Source organism: Sinohyriopsis cumingii, chromosome 9, assembly GCF_028554795.1.
Source record: "Sinohyriopsis cumingii isolate HCF-2022 chromosome 9, ASM2855479v2, whole genome shotgun sequence".
In the NCBI taxonomy this organism is placed as follows: Eukaryota; Metazoa; Mollusca; class Bivalvia; order Unionida; family Unionidae; genus Sinohyriopsis; species Sinohyriopsis cumingii.
The window spans coordinates 12,531,413-12,559,161 of NC_142969.1; the positions used below are offsets into that span (position 1 = coordinate 12,531,413).

Below are 27,749 nucleotides of genomic sequence, written 5' to 3' on the forward strand. Positions count from 1 at the left end.
CATGCACTTTACAAAAAAGGTATGTTCATTCTTTTTCAATTTAAACTTATAAAAAATGTAAACATTTTAGAGTAAATTGTGCTATATGAGATTTGCGTCCTTACTGCCTTTAGCTTTACAGCTGTAAACAACCGCTAGACATCGCGTATCCAAAGTTATTCGAAAAATCCCGTTGACCGCGATAATATAGCGTCGAGTATAATATAGTTTACTACATTGCGAGTATGCGTGCATATTGACTAAGTAATTAATTGAAGTTTATTTATATGTATACGGACAATTGGGGATTAGTCTAAATAATAATGTCAGCCGGAAATCAGACTAGAAGCATATGCTATTCCCCCTGTAGTACTTTCACCTATATTAACGGGCGGGTTGCTACATAGTGCCCGGATACCATGCCAACTAGACGCCAAGGGGAGATTCCGGAATATATCGGCTGTTTTCGATGCCACTAGTTTTCTATCTTGCGAGGGAAAAGACCGATATATTCTGATTGGTTTTAATATACATAAACTGGTTTTCAGAACACTCTCAATGATTACTTAATGATGAGTGGTGTGCCAAAGAACAGATAGGGAACCAGACGAGGAGAGAGTGAGAGATAATCTAAACTGCGTTACGTCTTTGGCGTTAAAATGAATATGAATCAACTTTGATGCAATATAAATACTCGCGATTACAGTTATCTATTTAAATATATATGCACATTCTTGGTGACAGTAACGAAGAAACATTGTCATGAATAACCCAAAAGCATATGGAAGTAAAATTACTGTTCCACAGGGGACTAAACAGGTTCAGTTACAATTGATAAGTTACAAACTGGATGGATGATTACAGGGTTCTCAGTATATTTCAAATCCGAAGAGTCAGTTTACCCTTGACTCCAAAATCTCAAGAGTCAAAATTAAAATCTCGAGAGTCAATTCTTTTGAACAGTCATGAGCCCATAATAACTGATTCCTTGTTAGTGGTGGAAACAAATGATGTTTATTTCTTGTCTCGTGATAATGCTACACTGTACGACATAGCACATGTTTTTGTTTTAGTGCTGTGTCGTACTATCCAAATAACGGCCTTGTATAGCGTGTTCTGATGTCGGTTGACACTGGAACGAGTAGTCAAAGTTTCAGGAATATATCACACACATGGCAGCCTATATCGACACTCTTCCACTAATTTATGTGTAATTAATATACTTCCTGTGCTGTCTGTATCCTGGCGGAATAAAAAAATGACACTAGCAAATGGACGCATTTTTATGTTCTGTTGACATAATTTGAATTTGTTGCAATGCAGTGGTAGTTGAGGTATGCCGAAGTATTGTTTAAGTTGGTTCATGTAGGGGATATGTTTCATGACTGAAACGAGACATTGCTTATATTTTCAGTAGGAATAATATATTTTTATTTGTTTCATTAAAGAATAAATTAAATTTCACCCGATTTGGGCATTCCCAGCTTTCGTAGCTTACCAGCCAATTGAAATGTAGGCCAATGAAACTCGAAAACAGGTCCATTTCTTTTGTGAGAATTTGAATTTATTAGAGAAAAGACATCAGGGTAAGTAAAGTATGACAAAAAATTATAACTTTACTTTGTAGAAAAGCGTCATTATTGGTTGCCAGTTGTGTGTGATATTCCTGAAAATTTGACTTTCATTGCACTGTTAGTCAACATCAAAACATGCAACACAGTGCTGTTAGTTAGGCAGTAAGACACAACACCCCCCAGAACAAAAATATCGGATGATGTGTCTTACGTTGTAGGATTAGTCTCGTGCTGATTAATGAGAGATACTTGTACAGTATTTTGTAAAAAAACATAGTCTGAATTTTGTGAAAGTGTTTCTCCTAACTATTTGTTACTGTGTGTACATTTTGTATATGAAACAGACAGGATTATTTTATGCTTCATTATATTTACAACTTACCAGCATATTCTTTTATGATCTGATCAAATCATTTTATATGCAAACATATACCCATACAACTATGAAGGTTATATATTATTCAGATATCAAGAATGTACATTACTGAATTGTCAGTTCACTTTTCCACTCGTTCTTAAGTTTTCTATCAAATTTTGGAGATTGACTCTCCTTCTGCTTATCCTCAGAGCTGACACTTTCTGTGTCTCTGGAGTCTGAGGGTCAGAAAATTCATCAATGGCAGGTTGTTTATGAGACTGAGACAGAAAAGAAAATATACTTCTTTGCACAGTTGTGATTTTAAAGTTCAGATGTATGCACTGAGTGTTATGTTTGTTTAGTTTTTATCTGAATGATCCTTTAATTAAAATGCTTGAGGTTTTAAATGTTTTGCCGATTGAAGCAAAGTAATCGCCAATAAAACACAATCCCATGCTGAAAACAGGCTTTGCGAGAATCCATATCCTGTTTTGTCTAACTGATTTTAATTTAATGTGCAATCAAACAAATGTTGATATTTTCAGAAATGATTCCAATTAAGTCATAAACTATTCTGAAGTTTTAAACATTCCGCCAAATGAAGCATATTAATTTCTAATAAAATTATTCAAGTTGGTTCACACCTTGACAGCCAGCTTTGTGAGCCGCCATATGCTCCAGTTCTGACCAGTTGATTATTATTTGATGTCCAAACATACTAATTCTGATATGTGATCAAAAGGTTGCCCATTTGTGTCTTAATTGTTTCCTCTTCTTCTGTCATAAACTTCAAACGTCTCAAAACAATTCAACTGAATTCAGTTGCACCTAAGAGTTAGCTCTGCCAAGATGGTATACATATCTTCCATTGGTGTGATATTATTGTCATCAAGGTGTAAATTGTTCTTGAACAAAGGTCAGTCAGTGTCTCCTACAGTAAATTTGTTATGGACAGTGCACTCTTAATAAGAAATTAAGCCAGAGGTGAATCAAAGATAATTAAGAATAATACTTCAGCCCAATTCTATGTTCATAAAAAAGATTCACAAGTTGGAATTTGTGTGTCTTGAAAATGGGTCATATTTAAATTGCACGCGTCAAAACCTGTGGGTATGCATCTTTTGAAAACCCTGGATTGTATACCAAATTACACTCGTATGCGATCTGAATAGACCCAAATATGATCCAAATATACTTTGTAATGTTTTTTTGCATTCATATATTTGATTATAGAAGTTTTAGGACCTTGTACTATAGATGCAAGTAATTACACTGTAAGACACCTATCCTGATATTTTTGTTTGTTAGGTTGCCATCATGCTGCATAAATAAATGGCGCAGTGCTGTGTGCTCCAAGGTCGACTAACATTGGAACGAGAAGTCAAAATTTCGGAAATGTATTACATACTTGGCAGCCTATATAGACTCTTTTACAAATTAAAGTCATATTGTTTTCTAATCCGAGCTTCCTCTGACCCTAGCCACCCAATTTGGAAATTTTTTGTTTTGTTGATATCATGTGACCATTGCACCTCTGATGTCGTTGACATGTAGGTTGCGAGAGTTGTGTAATCCTGTGACTAATAATGCAAATAGTGTGTTCCAGGTCAAATTTCCTCAACACTTTTTCTTCTCATCTGTTAGTGGATTAAAGACATAACAAACACAATGATTGCAATTTCTGAGAAAATAAATCATATTCCTATTGATTTCATGTAAGTATATCTCGATGCATGGTGTCGGCGAATTCCAACTTTTAGATAGGCATTGGACTCTGACCCTTCACCCCAACATAAATATCCAAATATCAAACAATGGTGGCTAGGGTCAGAGGAATCTTGGATTAAAAGCTTTCAAGGGACTTGAATTAGTCTGATGTCTTTTTTCTAATAAATTCAAATTCTCACAGAAACAAATTGACTTGCTTTCAAGTTTAATTAACCTAAATTTCATTTGGCTGGAATATGAAGGATGTCTGGAATGGGAATGCTGAAATTGATTAAATGGAAGTCTGTTTCTTTAACAAAATGAATAAAAATATGCTAATATTGAGAAAGTGTTTAGACAGCTTCATTTTATTCAAGCTACTTATCATCCTTTTAACTGATTCCTACATTCCCAGCTTCCATCGCATTCCCAGCTTCCATCGCATTCCTGCCAACTGAATTAATATAAAATGTACTCTCAGTACATATCAAGGAAATGATCACATGCAATGCACATGTCCCATGCATTGGCAACAAATCTATACGTGCCCTTATTGAAAACATTTCCATAAAATCATTCAATATAGTTGTTGTCGTCACAGTGCATTCTTCAACCATACTGTGAAGTACCATGGTGTCTTAGTATATGCATACCTAGAGTTGCATTCATTTCTTGATGGCTTTGCTTATTTCAAATAATTGATGCAGAGGTGATGGGCTGGACTTAGTTAAGGTGTAAAATATTGACATTCCCACCCATATAAAAACTATCTGATTGGACATCTTACATTATAGGCCATGTGATGTAAAGGAGGAATGATTTACCAAAATATAAACTCTCACTTGTTTTAAGTCCCTTCATTATGCTATGATTTTCAATAAATGCCATAGTGCTTTGGACCCCCATAATAAACTAAAATTAAACCAGTTTACCATACTGGTCTAATGAATGTATAACAGGATGGCTTAAAATGGATAACAGTATGGTTTTAAAGAAGAAACATGAAGATTTGTATTATCTCCATTTTTCCTTGTAATAAATTAATATTTATCAAAAAATAAATGCACCAAGGCAAGGGTTGAGTTTCAGTGAGGACAGTTGAAAATTACGTAGAAGTGCAGTTTCTCTATGACAGCAGTTGAATATAAAACCACTTTTAAGGGCAAAACTGCTTATAGATTGGGCAGTGATTGCAACACTGCTGTTAGTGTTTCTTGTTAGTATTACTTGTTGCTGGTTTTTCTAGTTTGTATTTCTTGTTATTAGCAATTCTTGTTGTTTGAATTTTAACAACTTGCACATATTGGATCCATTTTTTTTTTTTGTAAAGCAGAACTGCATGTTGTTGATAACAAGTAATTTTTATCAATGAAATGTTGATTGGTTTGGATAAAATCAGCTAAATTTTAGTGGTTAAAATTGCAGAGGGGCAGTTTCCATACTGGGTCCTCAGGGTATCATCAGGAGGAAGGGTTACCTTGCAAGGGTATATCTCCATGCCATTTGTTAGAAGTAATAATGCTGTTAAAATGTAATTGACTCCTGTTGACCATCTCATAAAATTCATATTTAGCTGCTCTACACTATTGGCTTAATCTAATTAAATGAGCAATTGTAAATATCTTTTGAATTGTAATTATTTTTGTCTAAATTGCTCAAAAAGTAATACCTGGAGACAGCTATCTCAAACAGTTGATGCTACAGAGTTCCAGTTATCATGTTGATGTGGGGGGTGGGGTGATTAGTGGTGACACAACTAACATATTCTTTGGAAGACAGCTTTTCATTATTTTCTTTGGAATTTCTTTTGCAAAAACATTAGCAAGAGTAGAATTTTGTGCAAAAATTAGATTTTTCTGTATTTTGTAAATTTTACAACTGACATCCAAAACACTTTTACCTTTTAGATACCCATAATTTACAAAAATTTGAACAAGAACATTTTCAGTGCTAAATATTTACAACAAAGAAATAAATGTAATTTTTATGGATTGATGATGTTTGAAAAATTACACACATAAGTCAATACAGTAACTTTTTGTTATACACAGTGTAAAAATTACACTACAGGAAATGTTTTTGTCATACTGCTTTGTAAACATGACAGGAAATGTTTTTGTCATAATTCATTATAAAGATAATTAAAGATAAATTTTCTTGTCATGCTAGGCTATAAACATTTCAGTAAATGTTTTTATGTGAATTTCAGTGTAACATTACATACATGTTTTTGTCATGTAAAAATGTTTTTGTCCTACTGCAGTTTAAAGATCACAGTAAAGATGTGTCATACTGCAGTTTAAAGATCACAGTAAAGATGTGTCATACTGCAGTTTAAAGATCACAGTAAAGATGTGTCATCATACTGCAGTTTAAACATTACAGTAAAGATTTTTGTCATACTGCAGTGTTAAAGTGAGGTAGAAGCTGAATATCAAAGAGTCTAATAATTCAGACCTCAAAACTTTTCTATTATATGTTGATGTATTTTGGTCTTAGCCACTAACATTTCATTTAAAGGTTTGGGGTCAAATTTATCAGATCAAGTGTTATGATCATTGGTTTCATTTATTTTGTATTTTTTGTCTTACATACATTTCACCATTCTGGATCACTGCTATCTCACCTCTGTCTGTGTTGGTTTGAGTCTCAGGCTCGGCTGACGTGGGTATGTGAGAAAGCCTGCCTGTAGCTTCTCGTGGTTTGGTGGTTCTTGTAAGGGTTTTCCAGGATTCGTCCTCCACCAGTTTTACTGGCTGCCATGTATAGCCTATTTTGTGCTGAAAATGGCATTAAACCCTACAGCAACAACAACAACAACAATCTTACATACGCACAAATAAAAGTAAATTTTTTAGCTTAACTTGCATGAAGATTTGGACTTTTTGTCTTACATCAGCAGGAATATCTTGGATTGTTGGGCTTACATTTGCAGTAATATTTTGGATTTGTGTAAAGGTATATTCAGTGCTTTGACAACATTTGGATTACATTTAAGAAATTACAGTCCAATGTTTTGAGAAAATTTGATAATTTGTATCATTATTACATGATTGGTATTGAAGTAACATTTAACATTTTCCATTGATCAGTTGTCACGGCATTCATTCATTAATTCTGCCACCGAATATTTCAGAGTGATAACACTGCCCTGACAGCTGTGAATTAATTCTGCCACCAAATATTTCAGAGTGATAACACTGCCCTGACAGCTGTGAATTAATTCTGCCACCAAATATTTCAGAGTGATAACACTGCCCTGACAGCTGTAAATTAATTCTGCCACCAAATATTTCAGAGTGATAACACTGCCCTGACAGCTGTGAATTAATTCTGCCACCAAATATTTCAGAGTGATAACACTGCCCTGACAGCTGTGGCCATTCAGGACCACCTCGTAAAGACCTATGGCCTAGGGGACATTATTGGCCCCAGAAAGATTGGGTTGGGACCTGCAGCTAAGGCCAAGTTGAAGAAGCCTACTAGACCTGTTATTGATACGGGTAGAAGTGAGTTCAAATTTTCACAAGATATCTCTTCTTACAGGTTATGGACTGTGTATTGGCTGGCAATTTAATGATTTGTGTATTGATTGATATCATTTGGTGGTTGCCTATTTATAAGGTAACATGCTGGTGAGTCACACATGTCTGATTGAATTGGACCATGCATTTTTATCTATCTGCTTTTTTTATCTAAAAAAGTTTTTTTTTTTAATTTTTGGCCTAAAATCTCTGCACTTATTTTTTTTGGAAGGGGTGTGTATGTGTGTTTTGGATTTTCTAATGTAGCTTTAACAATTCTGCAGTCATATTGCTACGATGTCTGCAGTGTAGCAGTTTAAAGTGATGTCTAGCACTGGGGAGTCATGCTGCAGACATGTAGCATGATGTCCCGCCCAGTCACATTATCCTGATACCAGGCTGACCAGTCCTAACATTAACCTTTTAATGATGAGTGCCTAGTGAGGCAACCGTTATTACCATTTTGATAAGTCTTTGGTATGACTTGGAAAGGGTTCAAATCTGTGACCTCCTGCATCCGAGGCGAATGCTCTAACCACTAGAAAGGGGGAAAAATTGATATGATGAATATACTGAAGTCTTTCAGATATTGTTGTACATTCATTATCATACGCATATTTGATCTCTTACTGGAATTTAATTATCAGAATTGACAAAAAGGAGTTAACAAAAAGTTAACAATAGGTATTGAAAATACAATAAGCTACTTTCATGCATTTGTTTGATTTTTCTTTTTTTTATATATATAGAAATTAGAATCTTAGAAATTTAGACATTAGTATGAAACTGCAGTCGTGTGTCCTACAGTAGACACCAAAGACTGGGAATTTTCTTCAGATGTTTGAATTTTTTAATGACAGTTGATACCAACTATTTAAAGATATTTTGGTTCATGGAAGTTCATGATTGCATTAAACATTTATTGCTGACTGAATGAAGCAAATTTTGTCTCATAAATCAGTGACAAATACATTGAACCTCAATACAGCAGATCTTCTTGGATTGTATCGGAAAACATTAAATTCAAGAAAAAATCATAGTCATATATAGTCAACATCCAAAAAGTACAAGATATTTTAAATAATATTTTTGCCACAAAAGTGATGGTGTCTATCCAAAAAATGTGCTTAAAATATGGTGAAAATATGGTAATTACAAAAGATGTAGGGACCAATAAAATTTTCAGATTTTATATTTTTGTACAATTGATTCCTGGTTTTCTAGACCATGGACTCCAGATATTTGGTTTGAGAGTTAGTAAAGTTATGCTGTACAATAGATTTTACATAAGGAAGATTCCAGTTTGTTACCCTCTGCGATACTTGTTTTAATCAGTAGTCTAGAGATAGTTTCCAAACAGCGATCATTTACATGCATTCATGTCTTTCACAGAGAGAGCAACCAAATCCAGCAAAAAACCAGATGAAGTGGATCACGAATATGTGTTAGATCCAAAGCCTCCACCATTGACACTTGGTAATATACTCCATCAGATTGGGGGAAAAAATGAATTAAATTGAACAATTAGTTTTATTGAAAAATTCTTGGAATTTAATTTTAATTTTGTTGTTATGAAAAACAATACCATCAGTTACACAAATTATTCATCATAAAATGTTTCAAAAAAATGCTTTGACCAAAGTTGATCTTGGATATGTTTGGGAATTACCTTTGTCTGAAAGCTCTACGTTATGTATTTATACTTATGTCCATATATTAGTCAGCTTTTGAATACATTGGCCAAAAATCACATGTACCCAGCATTTATGTTACTAGTTTATAAGTAAAGTCCGAATGCAAACTGCACAGACCCAGATCTGGGTCTATGCAGTTTGCTAAGAGTAATTAGTAGAACAAAAAAAATAGTCCTGGTGGTGTATTATGCAACAGCAGTTCAGGGTCCATATTGTTTGCAGTTGGACTTGACTTACATATGAGTCTGTATGATACTATACGTTTTGATGTATGCAAAACAAGGGCTGTTAGAAAATGACGTGGATATACCTGAGATTAAGACAAATATGATGAAATGAATTTCATAACTATCATAAAAAATCACATGTATGAGCTTTTGATCATTTTATTTTATTTAAGTGAGTTACAAATGCTTATATTGATCAGTAGATTACAGTGTAGTGCTTATTTATTGGGGATGTAAAATTTGTTGAAAAAAGTACATTTCAATTTAGACTATTTATATATTGATGATTATCCACTTATTATAATGTTTGAGATGGGAGTTCCGGCAGCATTTATTGTCAGCTCCCATTTCTTAAACTGTTAAATTGCTGAAATTTCTTCATCTTTGAAACTTCTACAATGCAGTATGAATTGAATTACTTGTTATTATTGGCAGCCATTTTAGGTCCTGACAATACAGTTAAGATACTTATAACAGGAGAAGTCACATTTATAAAGAATTGGGAATTAGCTGGATATAAATCTGTTTAAATGTTTTTCAGGAAATGATTTCAGTAAGTATCTTAAAGATTTGCATCTTCAGTATAAAACTCTGGTAACTGAAAGTTTTGTTTTGGGAAAAATGGTTGAGTTGGTATAAATAGCAAGTAATGACAGTACATTCATCCAGCAGAGTTGGTATAAATAGTGAGTAATGACGGTACAAACATGCAACAGAGTTGGTATAAATAATAAGTAATCAGGGTACATACATCCAACAGATTTGGTATAAATAGCAAGTAATGACGGTACAAACATTCAACAGAGTTGGTATAAATGACAAGTAATCAGGATACTTACATCCAACAGAGTTGGTATAAATAGCAAGTAATGACGGTACAAACATCGACAGAGTTGGTATAAATAAATATTGGTTCGTTGTGAAGGGCATGTATTGGTTCATTCATGATCTGGAAAATGGTTTCTAGATAATATAAACTGCTTATGTACATCTGAATAATTTAATCAAACTGTCAGATTCAAAACTTTTAACTGTTGGACTATTATTGATGAAAGTTTCAAGGAAAGGTAAACTATATGCATAAAAGCTTCTAATATAGCTTTTCAATTTTTTATGACAACCCTAGCACCAACAGAATGGCAGATGACAAATGCGCAGTTAAACTGCTAGACTTTCTGGGATAGAGACATCTTATCCTGTATGCAAAAATGACATTTATCCATAAAACATATAAAGGTAATTCCAGCCAATTAAAATCGATGATCAGTTAAATTTCAACTGATTCCTAACACTAGTATCAATTTTTGTGGTTTTATGGAAAATGTTTTTGTTAGTACTTAGCATCATGGATTGGGGTAGTTGTGATTCCGTGGAACACAGAAGATTGGGTAGGGGAGATTTTACAGAAGATTTGGGTAGGGGAGATTCCACAGAAGACTTGTTATTGGTATGATTTTACAGAAGATTTGGGATTGGCATGATTTTACAGAAGATTGTGGTTTGGATGATTCCACTGAAGGTTGGGGTAGGGGTGATTTTACAGAAGATTGAGGTTTGGATGATTCCACAGAAGGTTGGGTTATGGGTGATTTTACAGAAGATTGAGGTTTGGATGATTCCATTGAAGGTTGGGGTAGGGTTGATTTTAGGTGGCACTCTACAGTTTTGCATTTTGCATAGGGTTAGAATCTTAAAGAAAAAGAATTTCACTGGCTTTCCTCACTGCTTATACTGGCTATTTAAAAAAGACCTTGTATATCTTGGGTATAATTCAAAGAACCTTTAATTCCCTTTATTTTGGTGTATGATTGATGGGTGTAATGTGGTTTATAGAGTATACTGCTTGGCCTTACTCCAGATGTGCACCTTTCAAAAAGGTGCAAGCTCCACTTGGTCATTTTCACTTCCTTAACTTCAGAGGTAAATTGTATAAAAAAGGAGCCAATAACTTTTTTTACATTTTATATATTTGGTAATTCATTCGTTGCACTTTCAGAAGCTGGTATTGTCTAGTCTGGCAATATTCATTTTCCCTATTTTAATAGCTGCTAAGGATAGTGTACTTTAGACAAATTCAGGCTGATTTTTGGAGCACAAGGGAGCAGTCATTTTAGTTAGCAGTGTGCTTAGATCATTTACAATTTCTAAAAGTACCATATCCAAAGAAATGTCAGCCACATTACATCAAAGTAGCATAGAGGTATGCCAACATTCTCTCCACTGTGCATGTTCAAAATGAAAAACAACTTCATCTTACATACATCACTCTCTAAAAAGTACATAATAACTGGTGAGTGCCCCCTTACAGAAGATTGAGGTTTGGATAATTCCACAGAAGGTTGGGGTAGGGATGATTTTACAAAAATTCGGGTTTGGATGATTTCACAAAAGGTTGGGGTAGGAGAGATTTTACAGAAGATTGAGGTTTGGATGATTCCACGGAAGGTTGGGGTAGGGTTGATTTTACAGAAGATTGAGGTTTGGATGATTCCACGGAAGGTTGGGGTAGTGGTGAGTTTACAGAAGATTGAGGTTGTTATGATTCCAAAGAAGATTGGAATCTGGGTCATTCCACAGAAAGACCATTGTTTATTGGCTTTTAACTTAATGGTTTGGGGTTGTATAGATGCAAGGAAGGGTAATTTTTTGTTGATTTTTAACTTCATGGATTTGAGTCCATGTGACTCCAGAAGGATCATTGTTGGTTTTATTATTATCTGATTGTAGCAACCTCAGTCCATAAAGATTGTCCCAACCCAACCCCAAAAATTAGTGAATGTGCTGTATGTATTTCTAGGTTCTAATTAAATATATTTATTCTTTTACTGCTGGATTGTTGTAAAGTTTAAATATTTGTCATCTTCAATTTTATACAGGTAAACCACTGATTTTCCGGCAATGGATAGTCTGGCACCTCTTAATTCGGACAAATTATGAGAGGGCACTTGAAATTCCTGACACTGTAAAATTAGTTTACTGGGCACGCACTCACTTGGATTGTTTATGCTGCTGTTGTTGGTGGTGATACTTGTATTTTGTGCGATTCTTAGCTTATTTTACTTACATTTAACCCTAGCTATGGCTTCTAAGAAAGATTCAAGTGTCAGTGGTGGTGTCAAGCCTAAACACCAGTCAATATTGATACAGAATAAAGTAGAACTGTTGAAAAAACTGGACCGTGGTGTTTCCATGCAAAAGCTGTGTGACACATATGGTATTCATCAACTGTTTACAATATAAAGAAGCAGAGGGACAAAATATTGAAATTCTATCAGACAGTTTTTCCAAGAAGCGAATGAACATTAGAAAAACTCTGAAAGATGGTAAGAGTACTGAGCATGACCGAGTGATGATGGAATGGTTTTGACAATGTTGGAGTGACGGAGTGAACTTGTAGGGCAGGATGGTAATGGACCAGGCTCAGTTGTTTCATAAAGAACTTAAAGTTGAACAAGAGTGTGACTATAGTGAAGGATGGCTTCAAAGATTCAAGAAGCATCATGGAATTTCCATGCATAAAGTGTGTGGAGAAAAACGGTCTGCGATGCGTGACTTTGGTTAATCTGGCAAGGCTTTTGGAACCAAGGGTGCTGGAAAATTGGTGGTTTACTTGTATATATATATATATATATATATATATATATATATATATATATATATATATATATATATATAAAGTAATGAAATATATCTTTGGCTTATTCTTATTTTCTTTTTTTCTTTTCAGGGTTTAGTTATGTACTAGTAACATTAGACCTGTTTATTCAGGCTTTAAAAGTGCTGTTTTGTTTTTTATTTTCAGCTCAAAAACTTGGGTTGGTGGATGCTCCTGCTCAGCTTCTTACAGAATTAGAGTGGCAGGGTATAAAAGCTAAGTCAAATGACAGAAATGACTCGGATATGCCATGTGTCATTTGTAAAGAGGATTTCGGTTTTCAAGATCAGGTGAGTGTGACATTGGAACAAGATTCAGGATCAAAGACAAAACCAAAATATAACAATCGAAAATGAGAAGTACATAGTGTGTTTGTATTTAATCAAAGGATAACCTTGCTAAATATTTAATAAAACTCAACATTTATAATGTACAATCAGATTGAAAGGAATGTGGGATATTCAAGTTTTTGAACATATTTAGATGACTGTGTGCACTTTTAATGATTTTAAAAAGACAGGTTACATGATTTCCAGCAAGAGATAATGTATGTAATGCATGAAAGCTAGCTTGGTTACTTTTCTGCAACTGCATGCATCTAATTCTCAGTAAGATGTGTTGTGTGTGGAAAGGTTTTGATGCAGGTTAGTATATATACTTGTTTATAAGTAATGTCCAACTGCAAATGTCATAGACTCGAATCTGTCAATGCATAATGCACCATCAGATCAGTGTCTGTCTTGTTTATTTTACTGCTTACTCCTAACAAATTGCATCGACCTAGATCTGCTAGTGCATTATGCGAAGGCAGATCTGGGTCTGTGCAGTCTGCAATGGGACTCACCTTATGGGCAAGTAAATAATGTTGACATTTGTTGGAGTTGATTAACTACTATTGCATGTGAAAAGGTTTAGATACAAGTTAAGCTTTTGTTGGGGCTGATGAACTAGTGCACATATTAGATTTGTTTGGACTGATTAGCTAGTACATGTAAAAAGGTATTGATGCAAGTTGGCACTTGTTGGGACTGATCAGTTAGTACATGTGAAAAGGTTTTGATGCAAGTCAGGCTTTTGTTATGACTTATAAACTTGTGCATGTGAAAAGGTTTTGATGCAAGTCAGGCTTTTGTTATGACTTGTAAACTTGTGCATTTGAAAAGGTTTTGATGCAAGTCAGGCTTTTGTTATGACTTATAAACTTGTGCATGTGAAAAGGTTTTAATGCAAGTCAGGCTTTTGTTATGACTTATAAACTTGTGCATGTGAAAAGGTTTTGATGCAAGTCAGGCTTTTGTTATGACTTATAAACTTGTGCACGTGAAAAGGTTTTGATGCAGGTTAGGCTTTATTTTGATGATTAACTAGTGCATGTGGAAATGCTTTGATACAACTTTGGCTTTTTTTTGATGATTAACTAGTGCCTGTGGAAATGCTTTGTTACAGCTTTGGCTTTTTTTGATGATTAACTAGTGCATGTGGAAATGCTTTGATACAACTTTGGCTTTTGTTTGATGATTAACTAGTGCATGTGGAAATGCTTTGATACAACTTTGGCTTTTGTCAGGGATGATTAACTAGTGGAAAGGTTATACTGCAAGTTAGGCTTTTGTTGGGGTTGATTAACTAGCACATGTGGAAAGGTTATAATGTAAGTTAGGCCTGTGTTGGGGCTCTTTAAATATCATGGTATACATTTCATTTTCATGCATCTGTTTACCATGTGTAGTATGATTAACTTGATGGGTCAGTACACTATAGTTATTATTTTAAAAAGTTAGATACGTTTATTCTGATCTATTCAACTGAAAAAACTTTTTGTTGCGGCCAATTAGCTTGCAGAGGAGGCATCTTGAGCTGTATCTCTTTCCGTATATGTGTACATTCATTGCAGTTAGTTTGGTAGCTTGATTCAGTATCTCGGTCCATACATGTGTACATTCATTGCAGGTAGTTTGGTAGCTTGATTCAGTATCTCGGTCCATACATGTGTACATTCATTGCAGGTAGTTTGGTAGCTTGATTCAGTATCTTGTTCCATACATGTGTACATTCATTGCAGGTAGTTTGGTAGCTTGATTCAGTATCTCGTCCATACATGTGTACATTCATTGCAGGTAGTTTGGTAGCTTGATTCAGTATCTCGGTCCATACATGTGTACATTCATTTCAGGTAGTTTGGTAGCTTGATTCAGTATCTCAGTCCATACATGTGTACATTTATCCCAGGTAGTTTGGTAGCTTGATTACTCCAAAAGTGTTGACCAGTAAAGTATGGTATACATATCTGTATGCATATGTGGATGACCTGATAAGATTTTGATGCCATGAAAGAAATTTTATTTTTTTAATAAATTGTTGTGTTCTTGAGCTTTAGTTTGGTGGTTTAAAGCCTACTTAGTATAGATGAGGAGAAAAAATTTTGCTTGTAAAAATAAACTTTTGTTGGTCTTAATCTAGCTTCCTGATTAGATTGTCATGTCACTAATAAAGCTGCCAACGGGTACCCAGATACTCCGGTACCCACCCGTTGATAATAACCTGGGTAATAAAAAGAACAACCAGGTACCCGTTTAAAAAAAAAGTATTCCATGTTCAGATTGAGACACAGAATAACGATTACAGTTTGAGGCTCGTGTCATGTGTGCATTTATTTATCATCACAGGGCCTCCTATGGTTGCTTACAATTTACTTGTCATACATGTCGTACTGTATAAAATAATACAAGAGGGGACACTGCTCTCCTTTCTCGCACAACCTATTTAAGAATCAACGCTGATATTTAAAGCTAGACTGTCCAAATTTTGTGTCTGTCCGTGGTTCATGTGCCATTATTCTTGTGACTTAAATGTGCTTGTTTTGAGATCCTGATGACATTAACTTGGTCAATACCTTTCGTCAACAGCAACAGCAAAATATTTGACAAAATAAAATGTAAATATGTACTACAATTCAAAATAAAAGAATGCACAGTATAAATGTCCAGTTTAACTAATGCCATTTTTGCCTCAAGTCTGGTGCCCAGGAGTGAGTATTAGCTGTTCAAGTCAGGGCTGCTGTTCACATATTCGTTTACTGGACCTTTTTTATTAGCAGGAAACCCAAGACAGATATTTTTGTCAAGGCAAAGGCAACAAGAAAAAAACTTGGTTACCGTAACATGTTAGGAAAATATATATGAAATGGACAACTATACAGAATTAAATTTTTCACTAAAATATTTAAATATAAGGGAAATCTTTTTTTATTTAGTGATACTGAAAAAAATCTGAAAATATTGACCAAATAAATATAAATATGGTATTTTTTGCTTAATTTTACATGAAACAGTTTCAAGAGATCAGGTGGGATTCTTGAATATGAAACTACTTGTCACAGATTCATTCTATTTTGATACCACATACTTAGCTGACCAGTCTAAATTGAAAATAAATGGCGCCAGATATCATAAAAAGCATCAAAAATGGGCTGTATCGATGTGACTGTTGGATATTATGTGACTGAAAAATGTTAGAGAAAAGGGATTTTGTTAAACTTAAAAACAAGTTGCACTGGACCATCATTAAGGGACACACCATGGCAGGTCAAGGAGACTACAACAGTCATCATTTGTGGACTTTTCGACTATTAGCAAAAGTTGCTGTAGGCTAGTTAAAATGAGTGTTATTAATAAATAATGTATCCATTTAATTTGTGTCTATACTCTTGTATTAACTACTAATCCCCATGGATTTAGCCGATTTGTGATAAAAATTTTAACCGGAGATCCAGGTAAGTAGCAAAAATAAATTTACGTTAAATAAAATAAATATGTACATTTTTCATAGTTTTCTGTAATTATGGCATGTAACATATAGATTGCTTTTTTTATGCTCAGATTACGCTTTTTTGCCACTTGTATTAGTAATAAATTACACTTATACCTCTCTTGGGGGTTGGCATGTGTGAACTTGCAACAAAGCAGTTCAGGGTCATATTTAATATCTTTTTCCTTTGATCGGTTACCCGGTAAACTGATTGTTAGGATTGACAGTAGAAATTTCCCAAAATTTTGACAGCTCTGTAATAAATATTTCCATTTTTTAAAAATTTCAAATTAAATTGTTTTTGATGGATAAAACCTTGTTAGCGAAGTTGTGCCAGAAATTTTAACTTATAAAAGTAAAATTTAGTAGGCATGGTTGTATGTGTATATAAATAATCTGACTAGATTTTCATAGATTTACAGATTTTCATAGTTTTACAGATTTTTATAGATTTACAGATTTTCATAGATTTACAGATTTTCATAGATTTACAGATTTTTATAGATTTACAGATTTTCATTGATTTTTATAGATCTTATTAGATTTTTTCGCAATAATTTGTAGATTTTAAAAATCTGATTGATGAATTTTTGAAAGCTTTGAACTTAGGTTATTAATTGGGACTGTAGTGGGGTACATACACAGATCTAGGTTATTAATTGGGACTGTAGTGGGGTACAGGCACAGATCTAGGTTATTAATTGGGACTGTAGTGGGGTACATGCACAGATCTAGGTTATTAATTGGGACTGCAGTGGGGTACATGCACAGATCTAGGTTATTAATTGGGACTGCAGTGGGGTACATAGACAGATCTAAATTTGTTTTATTTCTAGGTAATGGAAAGTTTGCATGGTCTAACATTGATTGCATTTAATTCTGTGTGATATTTCTAGGTCCTCATATCATGGTTGGCAACAGCTTAATATATATTGCTATACATTGTGGCAAAAATGCATAATTTAGAACTAGCTTAGAGCTCCAGCTTATTAAATTCTTTTACTGTGTACAGTTTTTCCATCTGTTTCTGATTATATTTGCAACTTTTTAGTGTACTTTTTACTTTTTTTCAGGTCCTCCTCTCTTGTTCCCATGTCTTTCATAAGGTAAGATATAGTTTAAAGTTTTAGTTTAAGTTCAGGGTCCAACAAATCATGTGCCATGTAACACAGGGGCTACCAGAGGGCTGGATTGGAATTACAATATGCCTAATCTGGTAGACCAGTAGGTGGAAGGTCTAGGCTCCTTTTTGTTAACTACTGGTAGCCCAGTAAGTGCTGGTCTGGGCTGCCTTTTGCTTAATAATGGTATCCCAGTTGGTGGAAGGTCTGGGCTACCTTATGCTTAATTCTGGTGGCCCAGTTGGTGCTAGGTCTGGGCTGCCTCATGCATAATTCTGGTAGCCAAGTAGGTGGAAAGTCCGTGCTGCCATATGCATAATTGTTCCTTATTGTCTGTGCAGTGTATTTTAAACTAGCAGAGCAAAAACTTCTTTGTGTAATGTAAGGTACATTTAGTGCCTGGAAGTTGAAAAACTATCTCACTGAATTATATATAATGACCATTAAGTAACTGGTTTCTTGTGGCAACTGTTGTTGAGCTAGTCTCATGCAACCAGACTGTCATGTGATTCCGAGAGATCTCTGTCAAATGATGGTCTGGTAAACTCAGAGTTTTCATTGTAGTGCCAAAATGGCGCTTTTCAAAATTTCAAAAAGTGATTTGATTGGCTGATGAGATGAGGTGATATAATACATCATTAAGATATTGAGATGAATTCACATTTCAGTTTCTCTGGTTGACTGAGACGTGCCTTTAGCAATATATGTCCATTTATAATGTGATGTTGAATGATGTAAATTTTAAGTTTTCATTTTTTGTTTTAAAGAATTGCAAGTGTCTGCAAAGTTTTACCAAAGCACTGTTAGTAAATAGAGAGTGGTATGCAAGTTTACCAACCCTGGTATTGTGCAGATCTCGTGGAGCCATGCAGGAAGTCTTGTTGAAGTGTAGACCCTCACTTGTAGAATTAGATATAGATTTATTTTGTTTGCAGTGGGGTTTTATATACATAGATAATTTCTGTAATCTTTGCATTTTCCTCCTGAACACATGCTCTGACATCTTTTGCCATCATTTTTACAGGCCTGCCTTCAAGCCTTTGAGAGATATTCAGGAAGAAAAACCTGTCCTATGTGCAGGAAAGAACAATACCAGACAAGAGTCATTCATGAAGGAGCCAAAACCTATAAACACAAGTGTGCGGTCAGGTTGGTCACTCTCTGTTTTTCAAGTACATTCGAGTAAGGGGAGTACAGTTCAACAACAACAGTAACGATAAGGAATTGTATGCAGTTTAGCTGTGTGCAGACACTTGATGGAAGTAGAAGGCTTGGTTTGAGTCCAATTGTTGGATGTATTTGTCTATGTGCTAATCAAATATTTATGATCATTATTCATACATAATCATTCAGTACATAAATTATGTAACAATACCTACAAAAGTGATGTCTTAGCTCACCTGGCTATTAAGTAAAAGGGGGCTTTACAGTGTTTCCCTGAGTCTGTTGTCCATCCATCAACGTTTGCTAGTTACCACTCTGGAGGTGATGTACTTGATCCAGTTTTGATCAGATATGGAACATAAGTTTTTATTATGAAGCTCTTGGATGAGTTTGAATCGGAGATCTGTGCATATTAATCATGTGATCTTACATCTGATTGGTTGAGCCTGTTACCACTATGGAAGCCATATTTTCAATTATTCGCTTTTGATCAAACTTGGAATGTATGTTTATATGATCAGGATCCTGGATAAGTGAGGTCCTCACAATAAATAAAGTGACAGGATCATGGATAATTGAGGTCTTCACATATAAGTGACTGAATCCTGGATAAGTGAGGTTCTCATATAAATGAGGTGGCATGATTGCGGATAAGTGAGAGCCACATATAAAAGAGGTGACAGAATCCTGGATAAGTGGGGTCCTCACATATAAATGAGGTGAGAGATTCCTGGATAAGTGAGGTCCTCACATATAGATGAGGTGATCTTGTATCTGAGTGGCTCATCTTGTTACCATTCTGGAAGCCTTAATTCTAGTCGGATTTTGATTGACTTGAAATATGGTCTTAGATCATTGAGAGATCTTGAATTAGCTTGATAATGATCCACTGATATTAATTAGGTGATCTTGTACAAGATTGGCTAAACTTGTTACCATGCTGGAAGCCATGTTTTTGATAATTATGTCATGTGCTACATGTAATGCAAGTTCAGCACCATCCATTATTGGCATGTACTTTTTATTTTGTTAGAAGTAAATTAAAAAGTAATAAGAACTTATATAAATAATTGTAATGAGTTGTTAATAACTGTAAGATGTCAGATTTTCAAAAACAATGACCAATTTGAATTAATGAAGAATAGGATCAAGTTTTTACTATCGTTTGTGAGATACCAATTTTGTAACTTCCTTGCCATAAGTGAGATAATGGTATGTCTCACCATACATTGTTCATCAAGCATCATCAGTGTTTCATCTTGCTGTATTTAGAGAGGCACAGAACCCTGATGAGTGCCCCTCCATTTGATATTGTGCTAGTTGTTATGATGCCCTTTATTGTGCCCCTCTGATTTTGCATAATTCAGCCTCTTATTTTACTTTGAAAAATGTAAAATTTCATTCAAGTCATAAGTTCACCTTATATCTGTCCCACTTTCAGGAGTACTTAATAATAGTGAAGCAGATCCAGCATTTTGTAATGGCCGTGGTCAGTTGGTGAGTTCCACCTTTCTCCTGATTGTTATTTTTATGGTGGTTTGCCCTGTTAAACTTTCTTTCATCTGCAACACTGAGCATGCATCATTCATTAAACAACAATTGCTTATTACTACTCTATGTTAGTCAGATTTGGTATGTAGGCATATGTTGACAAGTTTAGACTGATGCAATGGCTTTGTGGATAGAGCATCAGCCACAGATGTGGGAGGTTGCTTGTTCAACCCCCCGGCCGAGTCATACCAAAGACTTATACTTGCAGCTGCCTCCCTCGATGGTCGGCCATGTGTCAGGATAATGTGACTGGGTGAGACATCATGCTACATGTCTGTGGTATGATGCCCCTGTGCGAGACATCACTATAAACTGTCACTTTGCAGACATTGTAGCAATATGACTGAAAAACTGTTAAAGCTACGTTAAAAATCCAAAACACACACACACTCAAGGATAAGTTTGATTGGCAGCAAGATCTTCCAATATTAGTCAAGTCATTGTGCAAATGATTGGATGAGCTTATTACTATTCTGGAGGCCATGTTACTGACCCAATTTTGATCCAACATGAAAGATAGTTTAATATCATTTGGATCTTGGATGACTTTGACAATGATTCTGATTTATGCATATTAATGAAGTAATTTAGCATGTGCTTGGCTGACCTTGGTACTACTCTGGAGGTCTTATTTCTCATCTGATTTTGATAAAACCTTGAATATCCAATAACTCATATGACAAGATCTGATACTGGTTTTATACAGCCCTCCATCATTACAGTGCTGTCTATGAGTGCCATTTAGAATACTGCCTTACAATGAAGTATACTAGTCATGTGATTTTACTACTACATAATGGGATCCATGACTATACCTGCCTTTTGATAATAATGAATGGAATTATAGGGAGGGAGCACTCAAAAATGAGCAAGATTAATTTCTTAGTTATTTATGAGATGATCGTGCTTCAGATTAACTGAACTGGTTACCGTTTTAGAGACTATAACTGATCTTTTTAGATAAGTAAATAGACTTAATATCATCAAGATTGTCAAAGTAAATAGACTTAATATCATCAAGATTGTCAAAGTAATTAGACTTAATATCAAGATTGTCAAAGTAAATAGACTTAATATCATCAAGATTGTCAAAGTAATTAGACTTAATATCATCAAGATTGTCAAAGTAAATAGACTTAATATCATCAAGATTGTCAAAGTAATTAGACTTAATATCAAGATTGTCAAAGTAAATAGACTTAATATCATCAAGATTGTCAAAGTAATTAGACTTAATATCATCAAGATTGTCAAAGTAAATAGACTTAATATCATCAAGATTGTCAAAGAATTTTATTATGAGCAGGATTTATAAATTTTAATGAGATGATAACACATCTGATGAATTGATCATCTTAAGGGCCGTCCATTTAGTATGTACGAATGGAGGGGGGTTCTACTGATAATGTATGTATGCATAGGAAATAGTGGGGGGTGGGGTGAAACCTTGATTAATAATTTGTCTGACATGTGACCTGTTTGACTGACAGACAAACTTTTGAAAGTTATGCAGCTTATTTCTTTGATGCAGCCATACATTCAACGTCGGTGGACTATCTGTTTGATTAAACACGTTAATATTATTTATCCTTTATGGTTTCTGCTTGGATTAAATATAGGCTGTTCTATATAATTATGGGGTGGTGGTTTTTGATAGTGTAGAGCCTGGCCATGGGCTGGATGTGACTTGTGGGCCATAAGTTGCACATGCCTTGATAATACTCTATACACAGGGTTCCCGCAGGTCATGGATTCCTGGAAAAGTTTTGGAATTTAAAAAATAAATTTCAAGGGCCTTGAAAAGTAATGGAATTTGTCAAAATCTTGCAAAGTTTTTGGAAAAGTCATGGAATTTCTGACAAGGGAGTTAAAGAAATTGATTACTTCAAATTTCTTAGAGCACAGAGCACCAGTTAAATAAAACACGATAAAAAAAATACGATAGATAAATGGTTTCATTTCATATAACAAGAGTAAGTTCCCCTAACAGTAGATATCATGTGGTTTCCGGTGTAGTTCGATTGGAAAATTCAAATGGTCAGCCGTGCCGCTTTGAGTAATTACCACTTGACGACCTGTCAAAATGAAGTTAATTTCTTCCTAAAAAGTCTGTTATTTCTTCGATATAACGTACAAGGTAAGTACTAATTTGATTTCATTTATATTCCTCACTTGTTTTTCGGGTCTGTCGTAACATCTCATGCAGCATAGTCAGTCATTTATTAAGTTGGAGGGTACATCATGATTATAATCATTATTGTCGATTTGATATTCTTGTTTTGGGCTGTTACTTTAGTTCTAGTTTCAGAATATTGAAAATTGTAGTTTTTTTTCAGAAGCCGTTTTTAGATAACCTGAGAACCCATCTGAAAAAAAATTCAGAGAATCATTTTAATATTAGACCTGTCTAGGTCACCCAATTGAATATCCCGATTTTGCAAAATCCTCAATAAAAATAAATAATAAATACTATAATACATCGTGTATTAGAGCAAGAAAACTGTTCGAATTCAGAATTCAAAAATCTTCAAGAAGGCTTCAGTAAATTCCTCTAATATTACAGTGTGGGAATTTTGACTTCCATTTTTCAAGAGGGTTGTTAGGTTAGGATGAAACATGTTTACTGTCAATATAGTTTAACTTTAATCAATCATTTTTCTGTATCTGGTAAACTTTGACGACTTTTTTAGTGTTGCTGTTATTAGTATATTTAATGAAATTTTTTTTTTTAAAGTTAAAGAAAAGAATTGTCATTGTCTGAAATTGGATTTAATTTTAAATCTCCAAGACTCTATGTAATATGAAAATGAATAAATCTTAGATTGTAAGTCTGGTCAGGCAATAGGTGATGAAAATGAATTACTTAATGAACACTGGGCTGTTAGAAAATTCTGAACACATAATACAATACACAATATCTCATGATGATAGTGAAGTCTTAAAATCTTTCATTTTATATTGCTTTAGGTTTAGTCCAACATGCCTGGTATGTGCACATTCAATAACAGTTGGCTGACCAACCCAAACTATGAAAAATGGGTGGAGAAGAATGCTTCAGACAAAAGGACTGCTAAATGCAGAGCTTGTAGCAAAATTATAGATATTGCAAATATGGGAGAAGCTGCCCTCAAAAGTCATTCCACCAGCAAGAAGCATGTGCAGAATTGTAAAATAATGAAATCTGCTCAGAACAACACAATCTCTGGTTTTATTTCAAATTCAGCCTCACCATCACCTAAAGTTATGCCAAAGCCTGCCCCAACATTAACTTCATATACATCATCAAATGATGTATTAAAGGCAGAAATATTTTGGACCCTAAGGACAGTGAATACCCACAGCTCCTTTTATGCAATTGCACACAAATTCACTTGCGGTGAGGACAAAACATGTTATATTTGCTATTCATGGCCTAGCTCCATACTTTGCATCAACCTTAAAAGAGAGCATACACAAGTGTAATGGATATGTTTTGCAGTTCGATGAAAGTTTGAACAAACAATTGCATCAAAAGCAATGTGAAATTCATGTCAGGTTTTGGGAACAGGGTGCAGAAAGAGTGCAAACAAGATTTTTGACATCAGAGTTTTTGGGACATGCCACAGCAGAAGATCTGTTTGGCAAGTTGTGTCCAATCATCCAAGATCTTGGAACCAGGAACCTCCTACAAATTTCAATGGATGGACCTAATGTTAACTGGAAAACGTTTGACATGTTGAATGCAGAGCTTAATCGTTCACACCCTGGAAAGTCGTTGTTGCCAACAGGATCTTGCAGCCTACATATAATTGTTGTTGTTGTGGGGTTTAACGCCATTTTTCAGCACAAGAAAGGCTATGCATGGCGGCCAGTATTAATGATGGAGGAAGAACCCAGAAAAAACCGGAAAGAACCACCGACCCTCGAGAAGCTACTGGCAAGCTTTCTCACATACCCACATAGGCCGAACCCGCGACTCGAACCCACGCAGACAGAGGTGAGATGGCAGTGATCCGTAACGGTGAGCGCTTTAGACCACTCGGCCACTCGGGGCCCCTACATATAATTCATATTGCGTTCAGGGATGGTTGCGCTGCCACAGAGTGGAATCTGGAGGAGACACTTAGCAATCTCTATTACTTCTTTAAAGATTCTCCAGCCAGAATAGAGGACTATCAGAAGGCATCTGGTATCAAGGAGCTGCCACCAAAATTCTGTAAGCACAGGTGGCTTGAGAACATCACAGTTGTAGAGAAATTCCTGTCCCTCCTTCCATATCTAGCAACATATATTGATTCACTTTAAAAGCATCCAAAAATCATTTGAGAGTCTCAAGGAAGTGGTTAAGTCTCGTCTCTTCGTTCCTCAAGCACAGTTTTTCCTTTCAGTGGCTAGAGAGATGGAGCCATTTTTACAGGAATTTCAAGGAGATGCTCCATTGCTGCCTTTCCTTGCAGAAGACATTTTCAAAATGATCAGGGGTCTTATGGAGTGATTTGTAGCTCAAGATCATCTGGACTGTATCACAGAGGCATCAAAGCTCATTAAATTTGATTTAACAAATTGCAAACACCTTAAAGACTCTGCAAGTATTGAAATTGGCTTTGTGACAAAGACTGTGTTTGCTGACTTAAAAAAATCAGGGAAATTGACAGATAGGGACATTTTGGCTTTCCATCTTGACTGCAGGAAATTCCTCCAAGCTGTTGTCACAAAATTGCTGACAAAGTCACCAGTGACTTTTGCCCTTGTAATAAATATGACATTCTTGAACCCAGAGAAAATGATGAAGGATATAAAGACCAGCATTCAGTCATTCCAATCACTCGTCAAAATTCTAGTCAACAGTGGAAGAATAGATCCAAACCAATGTGATGCCCTGGTTAAAAACTACAAAGTCTTTTTGGAAAATTGTTTGAAATCGGAAGACTCTGTGAAATTTGCTCAGTTCTCCAGACAGAAAGACCGCTTAGATTCGTTTTTTCTTTCCTTGATGGCAGACAAAAAGGAATATGCTGTCTTGTGGCCAATTGCAAAACACCTTTTAACTCTGTCTCATGGCCAGGCAGATGTTGAACGAGGATTCTCCATTAACAAAGAAGCCATACGAGATAATCAAAAGCAGCTGTCTCTCATTTCAAGAAGAATCATTATTGATAGTATTCGGAGCGTAGGAGGCATTGAAAATGTAAATATTAGTAAAGAAATGTTAAGTTCTGCTTCAAATGCTAGACACACAATCAGACTATACTTGGATGAGGAGAAGAAAAAGATGGAGGAGTGTGAGAGGAGCAGAAAAAGAAAAGCAGATCTTGAGTTGGGTGACATGTTAAATAAAAGAATACGATTAATGGATGACATCCAGCATTTGCTCAAATTGGCAGATGAAAATGCTGAAAAAGCCGAAAAGGACAATAGCCTAAGCCTGCTAACTGCGTCCAATTCTCTCAGAAAGACTGCAAAAGTGAAACAAGAGACTCTGAAGGACCTTGAAAAGGAGATAGAGCAGAAAAAGTTTGCTTCTTGCTAAATACAAGAAAGCAACTGGAAAGCGATGTGTTTTGTTAGTATTGTAAATAGGAACACATACAAAGACTACATAGGATTTGTTTATTTTTTTCTTTTGAATACAAAATACATTGAACATTGGATTATGACATGAATTGCTACATAAAGTCAAGGTGTGCAAGCCCAGGTAAATTTAAAATGGACATATTAAAAATATTTGTTGTTAACTTATTTGTTATTTTTCATTGATAGATGTCATTATTTATATTAATTTACTTCACAATGCAAGATAGTGTGGTCCTTGAGTTTTGTGAAATGACCGTGGAAAAGTTTTGGAAAAGTCATGGAATTTGTTTTTGTTAAATCTGCAGGAACCCTGTATACAGATAATACTCTATACAGGTAATTCACAATGCTCTTTACAGGTAATTCTTAAGACTCTCTACAGGTAATTCATAATACTCTGTACAAGTAATTCATAATACTCTATACAGGTAATTCATAATACTCTATACAGGGGGGGCCCCCAAGTGGCCGAGTGGTCTAAAGCGCTCTTCGTTACGGATCACTGCCATCTCACCTCTTTCTGCGGTGGTTCGAGTCTAAGATTCAGCCAATGTGGGCATGTGAGAAAGCTTGCCAGTAGCTTCTCGTGGGTCGGTGGTTCTTTCCGGGCTTTTCCGGGTTCTTCCTCCCCCATTAATACTGGCCGCCATGTATAGCCTATCGTGTGCTTAAAAATGGCGTTAAACCCCACAACAACAACAACAACAACAACTCTATACAGGTAATTCATAATACTCAGTACAGGTGAATGATATTTAACAATACTACTCATGATATAAAAAACAAGTATCATCATTATAATGAGATGATATTGGATCAATGGCCATGTATTTTAGGACTTGAGAAAATCAGTGTTGGCTTTACCATGCTAGATATCTATTTTCTTGGTTCCACTGAATGTAGGAAAAACTCAGTTTGTGTCAGAAAATCTGACTGAAACATCTTTAGACAGAAGGTCATTATTTCCAAATATTAATTTATCATAATCCTAATCATTTTAATATTGTGTCATCCGCACACTTTATTCTGATATCTTCCAGCTGTCTGTCTTGTCATAATCACATCTACTAAACTATTGGGTGGAAAGTCACCAAACGTTTTGTATAGGTTGCCCATGTGTTAACAATCTGTGACAGGGATTTAATTGTTTGTACATCTTCACTTTGGTCCTGTGAGCAGGTGAGAGGTCAAATATACATAAATCATAGTTACACAGACATTGTTTGAATATCGTTGCAACAAATTTTAAATGTGGAGTCACAGCATAATGAGACACATACTGTATGTGTGGCTTTTTGGGTTAATGATCCCTGGGTTAGAGATGTGGAAAGGGTGAGGATGTTGGGGATATATACTAAAAAAAACATGGTGATTTTTGATAAGTATACCTCAGAATGCTTAAATTGTTAATTTTTTTCAGAATTCAGGCCGCATGGAGAGGATATGTGGTACGCTGCTGGTATCAAAAGTTAAGGGAAGCAAATCCGCCAAAGGACCCAAAATTGAGGCAGAAATTTTATGAAGAAAAAGTGAGTATGAACATCGAATTCAGAACATCCATCCATGGTGGAATTTTAAAAAAAAATATAAGACCACATTTGGAGACCCATAATTCTAAGTTCCAAAATACAAGAGAACCTTATAGTCAGCATGAGACCAATTGTGAGATGCCCCTGTATTTGTTATAAATGTAGATAAGTTTGATGTGGGTACATGTTGTAACTACAGATTTAAATTTGTTAGAAACAAAACAGTTATGGGAGAAGATGCCCTCAAAAGTCATTCCACCAGCAAGATGCATGTGCAGAATTGTAAAATAATGAAATCTGCTCGGG

General features: G+C 35.1%; 1 protein-coding gene across 1 annotated transcript in view; it reads left to right on the plus strand.

Annotated features, from left to right (window-relative positions):
• The first annotated feature begins 593 nt into the window (after nt 1–593).
• LOC149791278 (RING finger protein 32-like) overlaps nt 594–27,749 on the plus strand; it is a 41,807-nt gene continuing 14,651 nt past the window's right edge. Inside the window, exons 1-7 of the mRNA XM_089969788.1 lie at nt 594–798; nt 6,971–7,127; nt 8,535–8,618; nt 12,866–13,008; nt 17,599–17,631; nt 18,671–18,795; nt 27,335–27,443. Coding sequence (XP_089825914.1) covers nt 742–798; nt 6,971–7,127; nt 8,535–8,618; nt 12,866–13,008; nt 17,599–17,631; nt 18,671–18,795; nt 27,335–27,443 — 708 coding nt within the window. The 5' untranslated portion in view covers nt 594–741. The remainder of the gene's footprint in view (nt 799–6,970; nt 7,128–8,534; nt 8,619–12,865; nt 13,009–17,598; nt 17,632–18,670; nt 18,796–27,334; nt 27,444–27,749) is intronic.